Below are 25,727 nucleotides of genomic sequence, written 5' to 3'. Positions count from 1 at the left end.
AATAAAAATCCATTCGGCAAATTGGATGCGGAAGAATTGAGATGAAAAAAGAATCGTTTGTCTTTGCTTCATCTTATAGATATAGAGTTAGCATCAGTTGAAATCAATTCCACCAAATGTCTTTTTCTATTCTCACCGTCAATCGATGATGCTAATGATCCATTTACCTGAAGAACCCCTGGATTGGGATGATTGCAATGAGTTCCAAAGGGTCAGCTACAACTCATACCACCCGTAGTGAATTCTCACTCCAGATGTTATTCATGTGTCTGTACAGGGCACAGTGTGCACATCGTGTGCAGCCCCTTCACTGAGGAACATATACAACATCAAACCCGGGCTAATGCAGTATTACATCTTCTCCACTTATATTTATACAGTATGGAAATGACGTTTACTAGCAGTATCACGTTTATCCCACTGGTCACCTAGTGAATTTAAGTACCACCGTATAACACTCCTTGGTCTCTTTCATCTCAACGCTATTCTTGATGCCTTTTACATCTTAGTTTAAATCACCTTTTCCATTTCTAGAGAGATTTCTAGAATTTCTTAATGAGTTTAACCCCTACATTCTGGGCTCAGCGCTTAAAGCTCAACGCGACTTTAACTTTTATCCTCTTCCGTACACAAGCACCATCTCTTTTTCTAAATAGTACCCCACTTTCTATTTTTTCCCTCCGATTGAATCAATTTTCCAATAAAAGGTAGAACGGCTCATCTTTTTTTTACTACCACTGGACAAATGTTAAATTTCCAATTTGATGTATAAATGGGATGCGATTCATTGTGACGTTCAGCATGAAATTGTATTAATTCAATTAACAATTAATTTGGTACATTAAAAATTTATTTGTATGGCCTGTCGGAAAAATAGTATGTAGGGGAATTAAAAAAATTTTTGTCGCTAATATAATACAAAACGGTAGAGTAGTGAATGTGTTGAGTTTGAAACTATGTCTCGTTGTCGTATCCGACGCATGTGTACAACATGCATAGAGACAACAATAAATAGACCTAGGGATACATGTATTGCGGCACTCCCTTCTCGGAAATATGGCCAGAGGACTTGTGTAGGAAGAGAGGCATATAAAATTGAAAATTGTCGGGTATCCTCATATAAAAGATAAATCTCAATAATTTCAAATGAATGCACGTGCAGAGCACCCGCGGACAATCCCGTAAAAATCATATATAATATGATATTTTATATAACGAGAATTCCATTGAGCCCACACCATTGCCTGCGAAATAATGCAATATTTTAATGTATTTGAAATTAAAGAACTGAAATATATCTGTAAAAACTATTCGACCATATATTTACGTGTTTTTGATTTTCATTCGCAAGGCAGCTTCACTGAACATTGTTAAAAAATTTATTTCACAAAAAATTTTTAAAATTGTTTGATATCATTTACAAAAATGGATTATTGAATGTGCGGAATGAACTTTGAATTCCTTTGACGGCTGAACAGGTCGGACAAGTATATCACTGTACACTACGTTTTCTTTTCTAATAGTTAAATTTATATTGGTATCGTGTCTTCCGGGATGGGAAAAATCGAAAGAAAATAATAAATACAAGTCCCAGGGGTAGGTGAGGGCAAGTGGAGGCGTATCCCCTTGGGAAGATAAACTGAAAAATCTCTCATTTTCCCGATAATAGTCGACGAATCGTGACAAAATGATGCAGATGCTCCACTGCTCCACATCGGTGTGTTTTCAAAACGTGCCCAAATTGTGACCAACTGAAAATACTCGAGATTATCCCCTCCTCTTGAACCTCCTTATACGTCTGTCAATGTTTTCTTTTTGACGGTTTATTGGAGCGATTTCCTCTGTCACGTGTATACAAGGAAATACATCCGCCAAGGATGTATCCCTTTTATTTTACCAAAATCCTTGGGCTTGTGTTGGTAGTCAGCTGCTACGAATCCCGGCCTACACTAGTTTTTTTTTTTTTTTTTTATTCATATTTTTTCTACGTATTTGTAACACACGAACGGAAACAATTCGTCGATGGTTTACGTGGCGTCCATTACTCGAAGAACTACAAGGTGAATATTTGTCAGAGTGGTGTGGTGAAAAAGAAATGGGGATGGAAATAAGTACTCGAGGGTACTTTGCAGCACTCAACGCACTTGAATTATAAGGCCAAGTGCCGGAAGTGCCGCATCCGATACACCAAGATACACAGACACACCGTCAACATCTGTTTGGCCAATTATGCAAAGCTATAATGTACATTTTTCTCTCCCGGCAACTGACGGAAAGATATTCTTTTTTAGGGAGAAGAAGTACATGCATCGTATTTTATCAATATATTCCCCAAGAAGTATATAAAAAATAATAATCATCCTAGTAAATTTGAATGGGCGGAAAATAAGCTGTTTTCTTCAAGTTCGTATTGCATTTCGTGGGAAAAAAATGCTGTCACACGAGAAATTTTACTGCACAAGCCTGAACAATTTCTTCTACATGATACATCCGGTAATATAGTCCCCTAGAAATTATATGCTCCGAAATAATGTCAATACTTGTTATTTTTTTTTTGAGGGGCGTTGAGAGAAGAACTCAGAGAATTCAGTTAAACGATTTGAGCTGAAAGTAGCCATGACACGGTGAAGCTTCAACGGGCAAATGACGCGAAAGATTCGGCGAAAGTCGGGAAAAGGTGTCGACGTCAATTCTCCCTGAAGGGGTGTCGGACATTCGGCTGCGCTTCGCGGCCTGTCCAAACAGCCATAAAGGTAATTTGCCGTAGAACGTAAAACTACAAAGAGTATCATCCTCTGGTACCTAAGAGCGGAAAAGCGGAGAAACGGTGGGTTCTTTAGAGGAGCCTAAAACTGTCCTCCTTCACTTGAGGAACCCAACACTAAATCTTTAAAACTGTACAAATCAAGAAAATGGTTGGATTTCCACGTGGTTTACAATTATAATTAAATCCACAAACTCCCACATTTATTTATCAATTTATTGTGAAAATTCTAAATTTTAGCAATCTTCACATTAAATAGTACGGATTGCTTTCAAGAGGATTTATGTATTCTTGACAAGCGCTGTGGTATATCCCAATCGTTTCTCAATTAAAAAAATTAATTTTTCTCTCAGTCCAACATTATCCATAAATCAAATACCCACCATATTTATAGGTAACAGTAAGTAGCGACTGTGGCGACTAAATAGTCACTTTTTAGGTCTACTGAGTGTTGAAGCATTCATAAATGTCATTAATAAGTTTTTGTCAGTGAGAGATAATGCTCGACGAAGACTGGTGTTACATTAGCCTACTCCATTAATATTTCTAGACTTCTCTACTCCGACCATCAGTCCTCTGGTTAATTATTGTTTGACTGATGGTCCTGCCGCAATGCTGCCTCCACCGCATTTGGCATCCGACACTGCAGGAACCCATCACCTTCATATTCCAAATAGATATCAAGTATTCTTTATTGTCATTGAGAATAATATTTACATAAATCTTGAGCAAATTGATACGTCTATTATATCCAGTTCAGCATACACAAAAATAGAATCGTAGATTCTTCTAACTATTGAACTATATTGATTTACTTAAATTAATGACTAATTTATTCATCAGATTCTGTCTGCAGTGCATAATTTTCCACTATAAAAAAAAAACAAAAAAAAAACAAAAAAAAAAGCAATAAAATGATTTTGGCGATCCTCTCAATTCCTTTGGCAATATCATTTAACATAGTCATATTCTTCGTCCTTAGAATTAACCACCCTCTAACTAATTCAATCAATTAAACAACAATTACGTTCATTTGGTCGTATAATATTAATGGTCATAATCTAGAAATAGTCATGGTAATCAGGTCCACGCGTTCCACGAAATAAAAAAAATGGCACTTAATACTGTTGATGATTCAATTGTGGGGTGGATAGTGGCTATTATCATTGGATTCTCCACATATGCTCTGCACAATCATATTGAGTCGATCGAGGCTGCTCCCACTGCTCTGATTGGTTGAATTCTCCACCCCTGTGAAGCCTACAATGACAAAAATAGGGCCATTGTTAGGTACATGTGTTAATAGTGAAATAGAGTGGTTTGGAAGAATCGATAATCGATCCCGGCGGTTCTATCAAGTGAGAGCAATTAATTCTATTAAACGTGTCGCGGGTCGCATTCAATGGCATTTTGATGTTCTAGGCAGCCTGGGGCAGGGGATGCTCCAATTTAGGTAGAGCTCAAGCGCAGATGGATGGAAGACGAATAATTAATGCAGCTTTTCATTCCACCACTGATTTTGCTATTTGTCGAGATTTCCATGCTTTTTATGCTTTTCATATATGGCCAATATCGATGTGTTTTTACCCCAGAAAAATTGAATACCTCATTGGCCAATTATTCGTTTTAAAGATGATGAAGGATTTTATCTTTAATTTTAACAACCGAGACACATTCATACTCCAATTTCAGGAATTGACACTTCATGAAGATGTAAAATCAGATCTTCAGATGTAATTGAATAAAAAAAAAATGTAGTGGGATGAATAAATAAGAGAATTAATCAACTGCCGATTCGGGGCGCTCTTCAAATAGGTGTATCCATTCGATGAGTTCAACAAACCGCTCGAACAAATGATTAAACGTTTTCACTGCTGAATTCAGCAGTGAGAATTTATTGGAAATTTTAATTTATACTTCGATAGAGAGGAATATGTATTGCGATATTAAATAATTGACAAGGAATGGCTCAATGTGGTCAAACTGTCTCATTGAGTATGGTAGCGACAATGAGGTTTAGAACAGAAAATTTGCGGGATGTGATAATTAGAGTGAAGTGGAATAGAGGGTGGTGTGATTGGAATTCTGGTACAAAGGAATTATTGAATAGAGAGACCGGATGGTGGTTCGGTCCATTTGCATTTCATAGAGAAGTGCTTTAGGGCTGTGGGGCCAAGGTATACGGTAACAGTGCACTTGTGTTCCCTCCAGCTTCCACTTGCTCTCCATCTAATTACATCGTCTAATTACTACGGACATATGGGTGGAGTGAACGGTACAATCTCACAATGTCTTTGTTTTTCAATATTATATTATCTTTGGACTTTGTACAGAAAGAGTAGGTATGACTAGGTGCGATTATATTATAAATATCATTGTGAGATGAGAGTGAAGGGAGTGAGAGGGGTTGCTTGAATACACAAAATTACATGGGAGGAGGCAAGAGGAGCGGCATGATGAATCTATATCGGTGGATCAGAGAATAACTCAAGTGGGATTGGAAAAGTGTTTGTTCACCACGTGGATGAGAATTTTTCATCTCTGCTAAGAATAACGGAGTTGATACTATCTTATACGGAATTTTATTAGTTGTGACATCTCCATTTACACGCTCCTGATGTGATTCGGTTTGGCGTCCTTTAGCGAGAATATCTCCATTTGCCAAGTGCTTGAGAATGCTCTACCTCGTGGAGTATGCAACTGACATGAACGTGTTTTTCTCGTGGAATATACCTAGGGCATTGAAGAAGAAACTCGAAAAAATAATACTCTACAAGTGTTAGGAGTTGTCAGTTGGCGTATGTGACAGAGGCATGCACCGCGGTTATAGTGCAGTTTATAACAAGGTAAGAGGCAGCAAGGCTCCAACTTTTGGAATAAGATAGTTGTTGTCGTCTTATATACGAAAGGAAAATGGAGAATACTGAAAAAAAGAAGCTTTACAATTCCATCACAAGCAATCATCGTGCCGGTTCAATTATCGGGCCTTGGTAGAGTGAGAGGACTGAGGATAGAAAATCCAAGTGAAGCGTAAAAAAAGGCAAAGTTAAAGGGTTGTCATAAGCTGTTGGACTGATGTGTAATGGATGTCTTAAGTGTTTAACGCTGCCGACGGTTACAGTGCCGCAGCAGTGAGTTGGTGCACTTAACGGCCACCGTTGGTGCTTTATAATAAAGAACGTTGGTGAAAGCATTTGGGCTTTGTTGGCTATTGATCGATTTTTGCTATCAATCTTCCAATTCCAACATCACAATCAATCGTACATATTATAATATTCCGAGGGAAATGTGACGACACATGTCAACCAAGTACCCATCAAAACATCATACCGTTATTAAAATTCATGTAAAATTTACATGTACTTTGATCATTGATTGCTCTAAAGGAATTGAAAATCCCTCCATCCGTTATTTTCCATTTTCAGCAGTTTAGTAAGAGACAGCATATAGATATTCCTCCATCATATTTCTCTCTCCTTATCACTATCAGATTAAATATTTTCTCCAGCTTTCATCTCAACTGTCTTCACAGATGTAGAAAAAAAAATAACAATGGAAAATTTACTCCCCCCGGCGTATCTCGGAAAAAAATCAGTTCTCTCACTGGAAATCTCCAGTTCACTCATAAACCAAGCTTTATGTACAATTTATTCGTTTATTTATTTCTGTTTTTAGCCTCAACACGTTTAGGTAAAACTTGGAGTTTAAAATAACTGCTGCAAATGATTTTTATTATTCTTTCAGTAAAGATTTGTGTGGTAATGATGCTCTCAAGCTTGGTAGAAACTTTGGTTCCTTAAAAAAAGTTTCTCTGCCGTCGGGTAACAAACGAAGCTTCACTCTTAGAAAAGCTGAGCCCCTAAAAAACGACACGAGTTTTATCGCTTCATCGTGTCATCATTTGGGCGCCAATGCCAAAGTCCAATTATATGGCACGTAAGAGTAAGTGAGATTGCTCACCACAGTATTTTTAATTGAAGATTTTTTTCGTCTTCATTGTGCGCTAAGATAGTACTTGAGTGGGAAAAAATTGATTAATGACTAAAAATTAAAAAATATTAAAAGAAAAAGACTCAAAGCTCTTAGATTTGGGTCTTGGAATTGGGTTGATCTAACAGAATCTAATGGAATGTCTAGTTACATTAAGTTTTTTGCTGGACGCTTTTTCCTTCAATTTTGGAGGGAATATTGTGTTAGTGGTGGCAGAATGCAAATGAGCGGAAACTGACCAAATGCAGATGGACCTGCTGAATAAGAGTGTAAATTGAGAAGAAATAGAATACAGACTGGAGAAAATTTGCCACTTTCGTTTTAATGCTCGTACAGATGCATCTCACATACCTTAGAATAAAAAGCTAATAAAATTATGTGATTGCTATATAGTAGTATTTTCCCGGAGACTAGTGTATATATGGCGCTTTACACTTATGGACGTTAACTTTTGATATTAAAGAAAAGTTCCAATAATTTATTTGAATATTTGTGGGTTTAAGATAAGGAGTAGCGAGTGGCTTAATGGATTGAATTTTTTTTTCCATAGGTGTGGATAAATCAATTGGATTCCTGAGGCAATTTACGATTATTCGCAGTAATGAATAAAAACAATTGGAGGGCAACAGAACAACCCTCATTAAAATTTAACTTTAACTTTACAAGGCTCTCGGCCATTCGAGGAAAATATATGCGAATGGCATGGTTTAATTGATCATTCTCCAGTATAAGTACCTCAGTATGGTCTATTTACATTCTGTTTAGGACTCATTATCGCATGTTCAACCAAGTCGTCAACAATTTGACATACATAAATAATGATAGATGATGAAAATATGCAGTGACTGAAATGAATGAATGAATGAAATTAATGGTACGTTTTGAGCGAATTGGCGTTATGAACGTGGTAAGCCAAGACCGACAGGTAAAAATAACTGGTCAACTTTCATGGATGAAGCAATCTACAAGGGTATACATTATTTTTGAAATTTAAATTAACAATCTATGAATAGTTGGATTTTTCAAGGATTGCATCGCAACTAGAAGCACTCAGCGAAATGATATGTCGAATCAGTAGATGTGATTTATTTACCTCGTGTCTATGTCGAAAGACATCATGAGTCATGGGATACCCTGTATGTACCGGTAATTTCCCTCCCCCTCTGTTATACCCGTGCGCATTTACACACTACAACCGTGACACGATAATTCATCGCCACGTTAAACGCTCGTTTCACGGCATAATTTAAACGGGCGTTACGCATTTAAGAATGCACTTTTTTTTGTGATAAAAACACCCTTGAACTTGATGTTTTTCGCTTCTTTCATCACATTCCAAATAAATATCGTTTGCATTGAAATAATCATTGTCTGTATACTGCAAGTACTTAATAGATCACCATATCAGCTGGAAAATTCAGTTTCTCGTCTATCTGTAAAAAACTATGAGAAATTAATTGAGCTCGAACCCTAATGGGAGCTCTATTATTTCAGTGCGAATTTAACAAAGGATGTCAAGAAAAAATAGACACAGCATTTGACAGTAAATGCGATAAAGTAGTATATTTAATTCAAAGTATATTATGCTTGTTTAATTTTTTTGTAATGCATTTATAATTGGTTGAATTCGCATTTTCACACTTGAAGGAATTTAATACAAAATCTTGAAGGAGAAAATAAACCCATTAGTTGACGCAAATGAGATTGTCTGGGCATTACTGGTCTCTAAAAGCAAACAAACGACAAAAAAAAAAAAGAAAGATTTTAGCATCTGTATAGTTCGTACAATTCCGTTAATTGAGAAATTGTCGCTTTTATGCTTTAGTGCGTTATGAGTAATCCTCATATGAATAAATATGCAATGTAAATCAGCACAGTGTATGAATTAAAAGGGGTTAATTACATTTTCGTCTTCAAAGGGGCACTCGGACGGCCGCTAATTTGCCCGAGTCCTCTTCTCTGGTACTCCAGTGCAACTGTACAGTGCACACTGCACACTGCACACTGCACAGTGCACACACTCATACTCACCATCAAATCCAAAACATTAAAACCCATGGGTGCACCGAAAATACAATGTACACGTGAAAGTACAGAGTCCCGTTCATTCGTCGCTCATTAGCGTAGAATAACGTATGTATGGTGAGTAAAAGTTTAAATTACATCAGGTTTGCAAAATTGAGAATTTTTTGCAATTTTATTTTCCAATTTGTCCTTGCGCATGATGGAGCCATAAATTTTGCTGGTGAATTTATCACTGGCTAACAATTATTTTGCATTCCCATCAATTCTAATGTTGCGACAATTGAAGATGCATTTGTGGAAATTCATAAATAAAAATATTAGAGATCCAATGGAATGACAAACAGAGCTATAGTGGACTTTTTCCCCTAATTTGATGAAATTTTCCAATGAGAGAAACAAATTATTACTGAAGGATATTGAATTTTTCTATAATTTAGCACAATACTTTTGATCATTTCAAGCGTAAACTATATAGTTTATAACTGCAACGGTAAGTCATGGTAATGTTCCGTAACAATATATGGCATTCCTAGATAGGGTACCAACAGTAACATCCATTCGTTGATACTTACAATGTTATGATTAGATTTAACAACACTAGATGATTGTTATGTTTTCCATGAAATTTAATTTGCACATGTACGAGAATAGTGAAGAGATGTATTTTTGCAATCATTATCCAAGTTTCAGTGAGTGGAGCGGTTTGAATCGGGCCACTCGCGAATATTCCATGGGAGTCGAGGCGAAACGCATGGACATTAATTAAAATAATCAGAATCCACACCGGCGCGATACGACACGCTTGGGTAAATGACTTGGCACCATCTTCCACGACATCCCACCTGATATACAGCAGTGCACACACTCTTGAAAATTTTTCTATATAATTGGAAAAAATAATAATAAATGGAGGAACTCATGTCAATACATATGTATGTGTACAGATATCGAATGGTTAATCAATGCAGCTGAGTTATATCACCTTTTCTCATACCCAATCATCATGGAAATAAAGACCAAGGGTGAAAAGGCCGTAAGCCTAACAACAATATATATCGTGTTAGTGAGTAATTTTTCGCGATGAATTTTTATGCTCGTCTCAATATGCAAGATCAATTTTTTTTTCACATTTCCGTTAAAATGGTTGGAAGGAGAAAAATTAAAATGAAAAATGAAAATAACAGTACAGACAGGGAGAGTGATTCATGCTTTTAGGAATTATGAAATTTCTCCAAGTTGTAAATACACCTCGGAGAGAGAAGCACGGTGTCTAAGTACGAAAATTAGTCCCTAACCGTTTGAATTTAAGTTTTCCAACTGGGCGGTTTGAGACGAGAAATTGCCTTGGGACTATTTATCGTGGTTCTATAAATTTTCATGTAGTGCCATGTACACCGAGTGTGTTAAATGTGTGTTGTGCTGCTCTAGCGTTAGACCTATTCATTTTATTTTCACTGGTAGTACTCTCCGTACTACAAATCCGCCAACCTTTCAGTTTTCAACTTTATTGGTTGTAGAATTTTTTATTTATTGACGATACTGAATAATTTTCATCAAAGGGAATGCATGTAATACTTCCGCCAAATTTTTATTAACATTAACAATGCTAATTGATTTTAACAATAGAATTAATTTTCCCCCTATATTAATATATAATATGAAAAGTCGAATTGGATGGGAGAGTCATTAGGTAAATTGGACGTACAATGAAATTTTCTCAGTAGCCGAAAAGTGACAAATTTCAAGCCTGTGGAGGTGGTAATTTTACATAGAAGTAAAATTGAAGTAGGACCTGGGGTGGTCTCGGGGGCGGTGAATAATCATTTATATGTGGGCACTCCATCAGCAGAGTGGGCTGTTGGCGGGAAAACTTTTGGTTGAACCGGTTGTTTGTCGAGGCGTGAGACGAAGGTATCCCTCAGCAATTCACTTGGATGATGTATCCTCGGTAAAATAATAAGAAATGCCAAAGGGCTGTCTGACCATTAGTGAGGTGAGCAAGAGGTTATACCTGTGCATTGCCATTGGTATTACATACCCAATAGGAAATTAAACATTAAACATGGCTATTCAAACTCACGCCATTACATCGGCTTTCTCTCAAAATATTTCCTCATACGACAATAACTAGTATTGTTAGCGCGAAGAATTGGGATGAAAAGTCAGCGGCGAAATAAAGATGTGGAAATTAGTGGAGATGGGAGGATGGGATAAATTGGTGACACGGGAAAAGATTTTGTTTTTTTTTTCGGTGGATTAACGGAGCATATATATTTCTCATTGGAAGAGAGAGAGAGAGAGAGAGAGAGAGAGAGAGAGAGAGAGAGGGAGAGAAGTGAGAAACGCGCGACGAGACTCATGGGTGGGCTATGTATAGACGGGTGAGTGTAACCAAATAGGAACCAGTGTGCCACTCGGGGGTGACAAAACTCATTAATACCGATCTGCTTAATGCTCCGTCTCGTGTCTAGCATTAATCTACTTAAAAATACCTTAATACCACTTTAAGTGTGAAAAAATAGGAAATAGCGTTCAATTTTCAACTCTCTATGCCTTCCTTCCGGGAATCCAATATTATCATTATTATCACACATTAACAATAATATTGAGTCTCTATTTTTTTTTTAATTTAATCACTATTAGATGTTGAAATCATTTGAAGAGCGCAACAATATGGAGTATTTCATTTCAATCATCATTGACAATTCGAACGATATAAAAATTTTAAACATTCAATCCTGAACGATTCAACACCACCATTTATAGTATAGTTGAGTGGCCGGGTGGTATTGTCGATTGATAAAATGATGCACGATTAAACAAATAAAGTTGTCCGGGAAGATCAAGGAATGATTGGTTGATTGGTGTAATGTGGCAAATGAAAAAAAAATTAAAAATAATGGTAAGAGCTGGTACGGTGATGGTCAGTCACCTTTGTCGTCTGTTCTTGCATCATTTCGGCCAGATGCATCTTGCAGCTATAGATGATGGGGAGGGGAGAGGATTCGGATTAGTTGTCAGCCAGATGCTAGGGGATTTTTTCTCTCGCTGCAGCAGTAGACATGAACGGGACCACGTGCAGGGTGGCTGAACTTGGCAAAAAAAGGTGCTACAACTTTGAGACGAGATACTGCACGTGGCGGGGGAATTATTTCATTGACAAAGTATGCTGCATCCGTTTTAAAATGTATCACTGAATCACGCGGAATTATTTTGTGATGCTCAATGGGGCTTTATATTTACTTTTTCAAGTTAAAGTTACTTTTTCACTGTTAAAGAAACAGTATTGATTAAGATTTTCAGTGTTGTACAACATTTAACAAAATTTCTTTCCCATCCCAATAACTTTTTTCTAGAATGAATAAAGGATTTTCATTTTTTAATTTTCACTACTTCTTCTACTTCTTCTTTTTTTTCTTATACAGCTTCTTTCTGCTTCCCTTTTTGGCTAATTGGCCCTATCCTACCCTATGCATGCGACTGTGAATCCTACACTGCATCGTATTCACTCTTCTACAGAACAGGCGTGACATGGGAAACCATCAGAAAAACCATATCGCGGTGCAGGTGGTTGCTCGATTAGCAACCTCCCGCTCATCGGTGCCTGTTGAAAAATTCCATTCAACGGAGAATCAAACCTACAACTTTCAGAACACTAGGCTCGCACCTAGCCGTAGTGGCTATGAGCTACCGACCTCGGTTGAAAATACTTCACCACCAAAAAAATGTTTTCAGCACTTACCTAATTAATTTTTTTTTTTTTACATATAATGATTCGAAGAATTTTTACAAAAAATCGATGAATGCTCTAATAATTGATGAAGGAATATAGCATTTCAATCACTCGAGTTTTGGGAAAGATTCTGCTACATTTTTTTACCCTTGAAGGAATCGCGCCCTCATTTGATAACTCAAATAAATTTAGCCGACATTGAATAAACACGGCTCGAAAACGACGAGAAAGAGAAAGAGGAAGAGGAGAAGAGGGAATTACTTGAAACTTTAATCCCAACGAAATCGCGAAACTTCATATCTGAAGGTAAAGACAACACAACGTCCAGGACAATCCTATTCGTTTATTCTTTTCTGAAATAACATTTAATCTCTTTCAAACTTTAACTTGAAAGATTTACTCTGAGTGAACGCAACGAAGAGGAGAGAAATAAAATGAAAATCGATGGCCAGGCGTGAGGAGAAAAACGACCGATTCAGGGGAGAGATTCAATTAACGTTCTCAATTTCCCGTGGCTTTCTTCGGGACCATTTCTAGGGAAAGATCTCCGAGTCTCTCCCTATTTGAAATCTCGTAGATGTTGCTTGTCTTGTTTAATCCCTACTTAATGAAGCTGGATTATTCCATTCATCATGCTTTATTAAAAGCGACAATTCCATTTTAAAAAAGGATGAAAAATCAAAATAACGGTGAAGGTAAAGGTAGAATAAAAAATAAGTATAGAATCAACAGTACTGATTAAGGAACGATAGCCCATAGCGATACATGTCTTCCAAAAAAAGGGGTAAAAAAATTATCCTTTTTTTATCATTTCATTCTGTTATAACCCACGTACAGTTAATTAATCCCTTTCTAAATGGGGATTTTATCATTTTACCAGCTTTTTTTTCCGATGATAGAGTTATCCTCTGCGGGGTTTAATAAATTTGCATGGAAATTAATACCACTTACCGTTAATAGGTTGAAATCTCGCTAGTGGGTCCGAAAATTGGCGAAGTCTGTCTGTGACGTACTGCGGAGATTCACCACTCTGAAAGGTGAAGTTTTTTTATTGATTCCATTAATCAATATTAACTTTTCAATAGATAATTGAGGCATTGATTTTGAATGAGATTTTTTCATTCGCAACAAATGAATGATTCGCGGCTTGATGAAATTTTAATGTAAAAAAAATTCAATTAGAAACTTTTGGGCGCATAAATATATGGAGAAAATGAGGAAAATGTATTGTTAATTGAATAGAAAATTAATAATATATTTTATAATGAATAATTGTGTTGGGGAACAGAGAGACAGGAAGGGAGAGAGAGGGGGGGGGGGGAGCAAAGCTCCTCGGGGTGCTGCGGATGCATCATAGAATCCCGGTGAATAGAGTTAAGTGGACTACTATTTTCTCTCCCTTCTCACTCTCACTCGCTCCAACTGTTTTTTGGCTGTTTTGCCCCAGCTGTGCCACGAGCTGGAGAATAATTAATGTCTCGGCCCATAAAGATAACGGGGGAAACTGCCAACGATTTTCCAACATTTTGTATTTGCCATTTCCTCCCTCTTTTTTTATGCAATGCAGATCTCACGTATATGTATGAGGGAAATGCAATCTAATAATTCATTGAAAAGCTATATCTCTGACTTGTTTTCTCTCTATTGGACTTTTATACTGTGAGATGTTATTTGCCCGCAAATTAGACGATATAGTAAAATACTCATTTGTATAGCTTGTCGTTGGAATAAATTTTTTAGTTTTCTACGTTTCAATTATTCTAGGGCAAAAGCATGTGGATTATTGTTTGCCTATTTACCATTATTGATGAAAAAAAAAATCTTCATATGGAGCATAAATATATAAGATTCTAGGATTATCATGATATATGTGATCAAGTCGAAGGCGTCGCTGTGTCGCGTTTACGTCCGGCAAACATCATAAACCCCACTGGATAATGATTCCTCCCCATTTAACGACTGCGCTCCGAAACAAATTACATCTTCTCAACTCAACCGCGCAAATTTACATACCAAAGTGGAAAGCACTAATAGTCAACACAAATTAATGCTAATAATTTCGTACCAATGACACATTTCGATGTAGCTTTCACCCAAGAGCTCTTTTTACGATGGTGGTCGAGGGGCTTTAAGCATTTGCGCGTGGAGATATAGATTTTTCGTCAGCATATAGCGCTCGAGGCGTAGGCGACTACTTTTTCTTCGTCCAATTGATCATAAAACACTCCGTTGAGGCCGATAAATCTGATTATTTTTTCACCCAGAGAATCGGTAAGTATTTTCATAAATCAACGGATCGTTGACCAGGCGCTTATACTTTGTGAAAAACCCCAACGAGAAAAATTCAACAGATTAAATAAAATAAAGTAAACATGGCATTGGAAAATTGATGTAATTGAATGTAATTTATACGGGTATTAGGTATATTTTGTTTGTTTGAAAAAATGAATAATATTGTCAAGTGAGGTGAATTTTTTCCTATTCTGTACGCACCATTTTTATACACATGCCACACACGTTTCATTGCGTCACATTAATTTTCATCGCATTTGTGAATGCGAGATTGAATTTTATCCATGGTTATTGCTGATTTTTATCCATGGTTCTGGAGATACTCCAATAAGGCATGGTTCTAATATTTAACCATAAATAAACGGATTTTTTCACCTTATTGATTAGTTTGCTGTACGTGGATTGAATTTATGTAGTTCAGGTGGGTTATACAAATGTAGGTCATACAACAATTTTGATGTTTAAAATGCAATTAATGTTAGTCATATTGAAATTAATAATACGGTGGATTTTATGAACTGATTTAGCTTAAGAAAATTATCAGAAGAATAATGCTAAAAGGTCAATTGTAATTTGGTAAATTGTTCATTATCATTTTGCGGATAGTCCAATTCACCCAATATACAGGGACTTATTCTCTCTTTCTTTCACCCTCTCTCAAAGCTTATTTCCGGTCGTCACAACACAGTGGAGGACAGTGGTGATGGGTAAAGTGAGACAGAGAATAATATGAGTTGAAAGAGTCTTCTCCGTTGTACGTGAGGCGAACCAAAACGTGATGATATTACGAATTACGTTTCGAAGCCGTGTGATATAAATATAAGGACTCGGTTCGTCGTGATTTCCGAAATATCGAAGTGAAATTCTACTAGAAATTTTCCCGGCATTATTAATATAAAAATCCATTTGAGAGTGGTTGTGTTTATTTTAGTATACATTAGCCCAAAAAAAGGAAACCCTCCTAAAAATTCATTAATGAAACTTCTAAACGTATTTCACAACCAAGGAAAAGAATAATTGGACAATGGAAAAAGTGTGGTATATACTCTGTAAATGCCAAGTTGAGCATGCTTTTATCGTAAAGCTTGCTGACTTAACGATACCACTGGGGTGAGATACGGGCTTTAAATAAGCACAATGTTTGCGCTTGGTAGATAGCAAAGGAGGAGTGGAACATTTCGGCCTGGACGATGTCGGCTGTCCCACATCACTGAGAGAGGCTACGAGAGGACACACTCTCCACACTCTTTTGAGTTCTCCACCTTGATATATGACGCATGAACGCCAGACTGTTAAAAGGGATAAAAAAAAACAGAATAAATGAAAAATATGGCCAGGTCGACCTTATTCCTTTGCCCATGGCAACCTTCTCACTTTCCTCAAGTTTAGCTTTATGTTATATCAGCAATATCTTTCTCCGAGGAGTGGTACCGTGGATAAAGAAAAATATTAGGCAAATTATGCTATTATTTTGTCTCATGATATTATGATGGAAAAAAAAAATCAACACAATTATATCGATTTAAAACGCTTGGACAGCACAACAACCGTGAATAAAGTAATTGAAATGATGGGAATTGGAGGAAAAATTAGACACAAATTAGAGGAAAATTTTAGCCTGGCGACGGGTATAGGATATAGTGGAATGGTGATTTACAGTTTAAGTTGGATGTGTAGAATAGTGGCGGTGTGGGTTTATATTTAGCGGAGTATATAGTCGATGTCGCCATCAGAGGGTAGCCTCAATAATGAAATAAGGAAATAACTATACCAATACAATAGTGATAATAAGTGCGTAAGGACAGCAAGAGTTTATAAGGACAATATATTTCATTGTGTAATCCCTCACTGGGCGAAATTCTCCCATCGCCTTCCATACCGAGCATTATATCTTGACCCGTTATACCCCGGAGATTCCTCCGACTCTCATTGCCCCATGTCATCGGGTGGTAAGATGGTAAGATGGCAAGTTTACAAGCACCTAACAGTGTTCATTTTTATTAATCGCGTGGTTAAACTGCCGACAGTCAGGAACAGTCATAAATTAAAATTACATTTGACTCTGTGATAATTAACGCCAGTATTTATTTTACTCGCTCGACGACCCATCAACACAATTGAAATAATACGTTATATTCTCATTTAATAATATGGCACAAGAACGACCGATTAATATTTCAATTTTACTGAAAAACGATAAAGTGTTTAACAATGAATTATTTCATACAATTACAAATCAAGCTTCCGCTGGTGTATAAAAATTTTATTGGTTATTTATTTAAAAAATTGATTTATCGATATTTGCGATAAACATTCTTTACTGCGAATGCGAAATTATGGTGTTTGGAAGAGAGTATTTCACTATCAGCGAGATTGTAAATATACATTTTTTATGGAGGATTGGCTCCTTTTCTTTCTGATCCTCTTCAACCTCGAGGTACATAAATTCAACGACGCGTGTTAGTTAATCTCTCTAGTAGCCCACAACACAAAGAATTGAAATGATTACAGGGAAAGAGATTTGGGCATATTTTTTGTTTATGCCAACGAGTCGTCGGTGTCACGCCACGTGGTGGAATATGAAAAATCGAGATATTCCCATCAATGGTCATTATTCTTTTGTCTTGGGGAAAACCCCAATTAGTGTGGTGAACATTGTAGAGGCAATTTTAGAAATTTGAAAGTGACCCAGGCGACTTGTACTTAATCCGGGGAGGAATAATTAAAAATGAATAAAGTCAGCGAGAGGGACTCGACCAACTATAAGGTGTATACTGAAAGAAGCTTTACTTACTGTATTTTCTGATACGTGATTCTGACCGTTGGTCGATCTATTGCCCTGGAGTACTGCCTCGAGGCTCTCAATGTATTCAATAGCATTCCTCAGTATCTCTACCTTGGGTAATCTCTGGTTGGGATTGCTACTCGTTCTCCTCTTCAATACTTCAAATGCCTCGTTCACCTGAACGAAATCACATTGTACGTTTGAGTTGTCACATCAAATATTCAGAAAAAAATTTACATTTACAGCAACATATAAGTAGTGAACCGAACATCTCAAAAATTTTACTAGTCATTATCCTCAGATTTTTAACCTGCGTTAATCCCTACCAAAAACTTGTCGCGAATTTACTAAAATGTGTGTGGGGGGCTTAGTACATCAAGCATTAGCCGTGCCATTGCACCTTTCACTCCTCCAAGCTCATAAACCCACCTCAGCTCTTCATAAACTTCACGAGAATATTTGGGTTTCCTTAATGAAAATGATGGCATGCAAGGAATAAAGGAGGGAGGAGGAATTTGGAAGAAATTAACCTTTCTCAACCGCCTCCTCTCGCGCAGCGTTGCCGCTTTTCTCCTGTCAACTGTCACGGTTTTCTTTTTGCATGCTTTGCAAGCCCACAGCAGGCACCTCCGCGGCCCATGGGGTGAAGTTGCGTCCAGTACGTGGGGATGCGGCACGTGTTCAACACTCTCACTTTCATTAGTCGTCTCATCACCGTCTGCTGAGGCTGATTCTGGATCTCCTGACGCATCTGCCGACAGGATTGATGATGCGTCATCAGAGTCTGCCAGATAATGAGATTGTGAACTGAAAAAAAAAATCAATCCCTCAAAATACTCCTCGATAGTTTTACACTATAATTTCTAACAAAGTATGGTAACAAAGTATTTTCTTCATGTTTCATGTCAATTTTAAAACACCGTTCCTATGGGATAAGATTACAATCATACTGAATTACAAAACTGAATTCAAGTATAAGTATATGAATCGTGAAAGAATTTCTTCAGAATGTGGCATTCGCTAAAGAATGAATGAATGTCCATAAATATTTTTTAATTCGCTGTAAAATGCTCTTTCAAACATGAAAAATTATTAAGACTCTCAATCTATTTGCATAAAGCGAAAACAGTTTAAAGGTCAATAAATCAATTATCACCCCATGACACATGAGCAATCAACCCTTTTTGTTCATTACACCCGTGCCATTCGATTTTCGTGGGGTTAAACTTATTTGGCGCGTCAATAAATGTGTCAGCTAAATCCATGGGTTCACTACTTGGCCAAGTATTCAGCATTGTACAGCAGTCCTCGTATCCAAAAATTCTATCAGCCTCTGTTTCGTGAATCGAAAAGAACGGCAAATGCCAATATTTCATGGCCTTTTTCATTCATGGGGTTGGATTTTATATTATAGTACTCTCTCGGGTACTTGGAGCAATTTGAAAAGAGAGGGTGTGAGGGTATGAGTATAAGTGAAAGAGAGCTTTATCCTCAAGATCAAGAATAATATTTGCATTTTTATTACGCTCTTTTCATTGAGCGATTCTAATGCTTCATTCAATTCTCGAAATTGATTTTCAAATTTCTTGTACATTTGAGAAAAAAATCTTTCAATTGAAAATCTATTTTCCTCGTTCACTACTAACTAACAGGTAAAATGCTTATTTTTAACGTAAATTGAAAGAAAAAAAAAGTGGCATTAGCCAAATTGATGGTCAATCCTTTGCCAGGAATTCTCCATACCTCAGCTGATCGTCTCGATAATGACCAGAAGCAATGCTCTCTGGTGATGTAGCACTGCCATCAGCACTAGTAGCTGTATGCTGTTCATCCCTATCCCGTTCACCTCCGTAACTCGGGAAATATTCAGCTTCCGGCGAAAGGTAAAAATGCCGGTGTCGATGGTGATGATGATGATGGTGATGTGAATGGTAAGTATCGCACAAGGACCTCGTTTCATACGGATAACTTCCCACGTCTGTCATAAGGGTCATCATTTCACAGGCCCGTTCACGTCTTCAATATCACCAACACCTATCGTTATCTAGTACTTGACAACACTCATAATATTGATTTTTCAATCACGATTTATGATTTTTTTTTTTTATATATATGTGCACTTGACTGGATCTTCATCAGTTCACTATGATTTCAATAACCAACTGAAAAATAAATCTATTCATGTAATGTAATCGTTAGTTGCTTTCGTAAAAATATTGAGAATTATTTTAGAATGTGAATTTGATTTGTTAGACAAGTAGACCGGGTCCGACAATCACGAAGTCAGAGATCAGAGTGAAAAGTTTTAAGCCAATGTTTCATACCACATGGTTTGCCCTCGCTTACACACACACGTACATACACACACACAGCATTGTTGTTTTTTCCTCCCTTTTTCCCTCTCCCTGGGTCGTTGAGTAGTGTCTTAGCTCTGGATATTTACGTTTTACATGTGTCACAGGCCAGCCCCGACTATTTTTGAGGCACACGAATGGGGGGGAATTTGGCCAATTGGACACTGGGACCATCAACTTAGAGTCAAAGGATTATACACGCCCACCCTCTTGGCCTGTCATAGATGCATTAGGTTTGGCAGCAATAGTGTCGTGGGATGGCGCTGTATCATTAATTAGACCTACCCCACGCTGATATTACCACTCCCACTTATGCCCCCCCCCGGCCGCGGTAAATGATTTTTTACAATTTATCTGGCTGTCAGTGCGCTTGGCTCAACGTTTTGATATTAATTCATCATTGCTTTCATTTCATTCGTCAAAATGAAAAATAATAAAATAATAAATCACATTGAGTTTTAATTTCAATCGGTTTTTCACCGTTTCAAACATTGAAATTCTGTCCAACTCAAGATCATGTCGCAAAATGACGAAACAATAAAGAATATTTCTATAATGTAATAAAACAATGTGAACTATACTGTTATCATGATGTGTCGCATTTTTGCTAAAACAAGGATATGTGAAAGACCGCGTGAAATATAATAATGAGGTATAATAATAACATGTAATACAAATGTGTCGAGGGAGGATACATGAAAAGTTCTTCATTTCATTTTCTCGTTTATATGAGGTATATGAGGTATATGAGGAGTAAAATTTAGCATATCAAACGAAAATTTCAGCCACGAGTCGACGAGCGTCAAGTTGTATAGCACACACCTTCGAATTGCCAGGTCACCCGCAGGCGCACGTGATGATCGTTAAAATGCATTTTACCTTGTCTCTCGGTTTTTCTTTTTTTCGCCATTTTGTCAAAATATCGTATTTATTTCCGTATTTAGATGTGATCCCGAAACTAATGTAACACACGTAGATACGGGAAAGCGTTGGATTCGGGGAATCAGAATGGTCTATTGAGCGTCGAATAAAAGCTAAAATTATCCTGGCAATAATCCAGACGAGCAAGAGACGGAAAACGGTGTAGAGTAGCACCAAGCACGTTATACCACTGGTTATCGTCACACGCCAATCAGCTTGCCATTATATCTTCCTCATATTTTCCATCTCTAGAAAATATTTTTCATGAACCTCTTGTATCCTCTTGGGCTTTAACATATGCTTATGTTCATTGGTGGTGAAAAAATTGAACAAGTTGAGTGAGTTAGAGAACTCGATCTTAGGGCTTTAATTGACCAAGTGATTGGGTGAAAAATAAATTCAAACTCAAAGTACAATATTTTAGCGTTGCATTTTTGGAAAATGAAATCGTGCGCAATTGAGTAAACAAACTGCCCACTTCTCCATCTCGAGAACACCTGCAATCAATAAGCCATCAAGGGGGATCTTAGGGAAGGACTATTTGAGTATGCAATGCAGGACGTACAGCTTGCTCGAGGACTTGTCACTCTCAGTGCGAGCGAGATGAAGCCACCAATGAAGGGATTTCCATTACATTCCCACATATAGGTCAAACCGTCAACATAGAATGCAGTATATATTTCGCCAATAAGTTGAACAAGAATTGTCAACCACTTTAAATTCTTTTGACTGAGAATATAAATTCTCCAATGACCTGTTTAATGCATCTCGTTTATCATGTGACAGACTCTTCTCTTTTTTTTTTCCATTCCCTATTTTTTTATCCACTTTTAATCATCCTACAACAAAATTTTCAGCGCTCACTTCAATGCCCAAAAAAAATTCTATCTCTCCTTTTCATTAACATTTGTAAGAACGGTGAAATACTGAAGGCAGTCCACCATTCAAATGTCTTTTATCCTTTCTGTCTTTCCAGACGCTCCATGCATCGAATTAATTCCAGAATAGCGAAACTCCTCGGTGTTGCATTAAAATAATGTTAATTGAGAACATTCAACACTAAGGCATTGTCGAGGATATTTAATACCGAGGAAATGGTTCCTGGCGTAGAAAAATCATTACTCGTTATTTATATGCACATATATGCAGTGAGTGAGTTTATTTTTCAAGTACAATGAAGCTAAATATTCAAAGTATATTTTTTTATTATGATACTCTGGATTTTTATCTAAGCAAGTTGTTGGCTAGAAAGTGTTGAACAATTGCATGTTGGATATTAATTATTTTTTTAAATTGAAATAAAAAATGTGAGAATACCTACGGAATGCGAATAAATGATGTTTTTGCAAATAGCGTTGTATGCATGGATGAGGTATATTTTTATATGTCATAATAACCGGTGTTGTACGCTGACTCTTTTCACTCGATCGTAATCCGATGCATTATGTCGTTGGCACGAAAATATGTCTTTCGACAAATCAGAGATTTCCAATTCCTAAAATATTAGAGAGATATGAGCGTCTTTGAGACGAGAATTCATGGTATCATTGAAAGGTGGTTAGTTTTGACCAACGAGAATTTACTCTGACCAACATCTACATGATTCCTCGCATTCCATGAGAGGATTATGTGGGCAATTATCGCACTTGCCAATTCTCACGGTGCTGTTGCTTGGAGAAATGAGTATGGAAAAGGGCCGAGGCCGAGGCCGAGGTAGATTTACGTGGTTAATCTACTTACGCTCGTACAAGCACACACCCCAAGTCCAACTCATTCAACTGCGAACTTCCTCGTTGGGTCTCTACTGGTACAGATCATATTATCCAATATCGTCTACATGTGTATATTCATATTTTCTTTGTAATTCAAGCTCATCAATAATAGAGTGTGTCATGGATTTCTATAGAGCACACGTCGGTATTGTTCTCTTTGCGCGGAGAAGTGAACGAGGTGCGTAGCATGAAAATCTTACGCATCCGTGATTCTGTTTCGCTTTTGTTTTCTTTTCCTTTATGGAAATCACCAGTTCTCAATGATGGAATGAGCTGCGCGAACACGATTATTTGCTCACACTCCAGTCGATATTTTTTTCCACATCGGACGAACCCTAAATTTAATATTATTATTCAATTCTCTATGATGAAAATCAATAAATTGTATGTGCAGATAGGGGTCCGCAGAGTGTACGTTTCATTTGAAAATCAATAAAATGCAATAATTTCACAAACTGCATATCGTCATATTTGCTTAGGTATTATCAATTTCATTCTTCACGTACTTTCCTACCGCAGTGTTTAGGTAGAAAATACAATGGCATATGTGCATGACAATAATGTTTAAGATTTTCCATTTGATAGCATTATCATTTTACGAGCATCTTTTCCTTAATGTGGTAATTATCAAGTATATTATATATTATAAAAAAAAAAGTGAATGCAATGACCTTTTATGATTTTGGCAGAAATAAATGTGAAATAGAGGTCAAGGGAAATTGATTTTTGGCAAAGAGTTGAGGGTGGTGATGTTTATTGACAAACGACCTCTGTAATTGTAATTGTCTGTGTATGTAGGGGAAGTGATTGAATTTTTGTAAGGGGAGGATTGTGGTTCGAGTTCGAGTTTGAGTTCGAGTTCGAGTTCGAGTTCGAGTTTGGGTTACGTCGGGTTATGGTGGGTAGTATATATACGGGTGCAGTGGGTGGAACGGGTGGAGCGGGCGCGGCCAGCTCTATCTTTTGCACCCCTCGGCTCAAATCGGTGCCACTCGTGCGTCCTCGCGGCATATCGGGGGGAGAAACACCGTAGCACAACCACCTAAAAGCTCCAACCACTCAGATAAGACTGAGATGGAAAACGGGTCACGCGTACACAGATACAGTTACAGTTACCCCCTACACCCTACACCCTATACTATTCTCCCAAGCGAGTGTCTAGTGTCTCTCCACTATTTCTCCTCCAGTGCCATTCGTTGGGCCATGCCCACCCACATCTGCCAAAGTTCACCTAAGGCCAATGCCTCGCCCACTTTTATCCCAATAGCCTCATATGTCCTTTAACACTTTTTTATTGTTTTCCCCATTCTATTGCTCTCTCCTCCTCTCGCCTATAACGAATCTTACACCATCTTTGACACAATATTTTTTAAAATCATTTCTCATTTCTATTCACAACTCTCAGTTACACCCGAATTTCGGTATACACCGAAAAATATCAGAATTTCTCCAATATTTATACTGCTCATGCAACTCTTCACACCAGATTAACTACCATAACTGTTCGATTCACATTTGCTAGAAGCCTCATTTATGTTTGTCTCATTGTTGAATATTTAACAAAAAAAAATGAAAAAAATTCCCGATCGTTTATTCTCAAAAAAGAGTGAAAAGAGCGATTGCGAGGGATCAAATTTTGTCATTGAAACGCAGATCAATTGGTATACCAGTGGGGTGGAAACACGCAATTATTCCTGAAATATATGTGGCTCCCCTGCGGATCAAAACTATAGTATAGTTAGGAGTATTGAGTATACTGATATTTATCCTTCAAAATTTAATAAAAAAACTATATATCTATAAAATTTCGACTTTTTTGTATAATTGGTCTCTTGGGCTATAAATTTCGACATGGTTTCATGATTGTGTTGCTCTTACTAGTCAATGTATCTATGAAGAATATATGAAGAAGAGTTGTTGATTTTGTTTTTTAATTCGTCATGAAAATACTTTTGGGGGAGGGAGGAGGAGGAGGAGGAGGAGGAGGAGGGGTGTCGGTTTATTGATGGAGTTTACTGGGCAAGATTGAAGCAATTCCACCGGAGCTCCTTTGCGCCACCAACGATTTTTAATTCATCGATCGATAATGGATGCGTCGTCCATCTCTACTCTCCCCTGTTGGGATGATAAACGGGACTCACCATATACAATATTCGCCATGTGTTGCATCATAATGGATGCCAAAATTCGTTTAAACTTTTATAATTAGGAAGGGTTAATACTCCTTTATTTTGTCTATATATCTTTTTCCGGAAAGGCCTGCATGCTCGACTCGGCTTTTGGGTGGTATCCTGGGCACAGCTCCGATTTGAAATGCGTACAAGCCTTATGGCTTGCTGCACGATGTTCCTGTAGGACAATGTACATCTCTTATGTGTCCCCGGACATTTTCACATGAGCCACCGGTGCGACCCCATATCCCTTATCGTTGGTGGGAAAACGAATGACACCGATAACGCCAACACCGCCAAGAGCCAGTACCCACCCAGTATATGGTTCAAGCAGACCTCGAGGTATAATTATTGAATAGTCTAATCTAGAATCCATTAATTTCATTGTTTTCATTATCGTTCATGAAATCTAAAGAGATTTTGATCTCTGTGAGGAATTGGAAAAACTCAGCCTCTGGAATAATTAATATGCCATACAATTGGTCCACGCACATTATGTCTTCAGCAGTCGCCAAAGTATTCTCTCACGTACATAGAAGGGTTCGGCTCACTCATATAGCACTCATTCCAGAGGTAACATGTTACCACGAATATATACGGGTGTAATGGTAACATCGGTAAAGACGGGCTTCTCCCTGATGGCTTAAGAAGCTTAGTGATAGCAGAGGGAGCAGAGGGTGGATAACGAGATGTAGGCGAAACTGAGGTGAGTGGGGTGGTGGATTGGTGGATTGGTGGGGTGGTGGGGTAGTGGGTTAGAAAGAGGGAGATGGAAGAGCCGTGGAGCCGTGGAGCCGTGGAGACGTGGAGCCGTGGAGCCATGGAGCCATGGAGCCATGGAGCAGGAGAAAAGAGGGTGGGAGTTGGGGTCGTGTGTTGCGGGCTGCTGCGGCTCGGGCGCGACAGTCCTTCTACCGCCG

The 25,727-nt window shown here is 37.6% G+C and overlaps 1 protein-coding gene across 2 annotated transcripts; it reads right to left on the bottom strand.

The window, feature by feature from the left end:
- Positions 1–3,615: 3,615 nt before the first annotated feature.
- nau (nautilus) lies at positions 3,616–19,870 on the bottom strand. 2 transcript variants are annotated; one of them, XM_011315546.1, is made up of 5 exons: positions 19,333–19,870; positions 18,120–18,396; positions 17,599–17,766; positions 13,464–13,542; positions 3,616–4,024 (listed from the first exon to the last, which is right to left on the bottom strand). In XM_011315546.1, the coding sequence occupies exons 1-5, from the start codon at positions 19,584–19,586 to the stop codon at positions 3,900–3,902; spliced, it is 903 nt and encodes a 300-aa protein (XP_011313848.1). In that variant the 5' UTR covers positions 19,587–19,870; the 3' UTR covers positions 3,616–3,899. The 2 variants fall into 2 exon arrangements, with proteins under 2 accessions (XP_011313848.1, XP_011313849.1); XM_011315547.1 differs by lacking the exon at positions 13,464–13,542.
- Between the last annotated feature and the right edge of the window lie 5,857 nt (positions 19,871–25,727).

The sequence above is a fragment of the Fopius arisanus genome, unplaced genomic scaffold (assembly GCF_000806365.1).
Source record: "Fopius arisanus strain USDA-PBARC FA_bdor unplaced genomic scaffold, ASM80636v1 scaffold00005, whole genome shotgun sequence".
NCBI classification, from domain to species: Eukaryota; Metazoa; Arthropoda; class Insecta; order Hymenoptera; family Braconidae; genus Fopius; species Fopius arisanus.
This window is presented reverse-complemented; position numbering and strand designations above follow the sequence as displayed.

Excerpts from the sequence above, each read along its gene's own strand:
- nau (XM_011315546.1), bottom strand. The coding sequence starts at position 19,586 with ATGATGACCCTTATGACAGACGTGGGAAGTTATCCGTATGAAACGAGG. Across the intron at positions 17,767-18,119 it reads AGAGGAGGCGGTTGAGAAAG|GTGAACGAGGCATTTGAAGT; the intron begins GTTAATTTCTTC and ends GATTTCGTTCAG. Across the intron at positions 4,025-13,463 it reads GAGATTTCAACCTATTAACG|GCTTCACAGGGGTGGAGAAT; the intron begins GTAAGTGGTATT and ends TTGTCATTGTAG.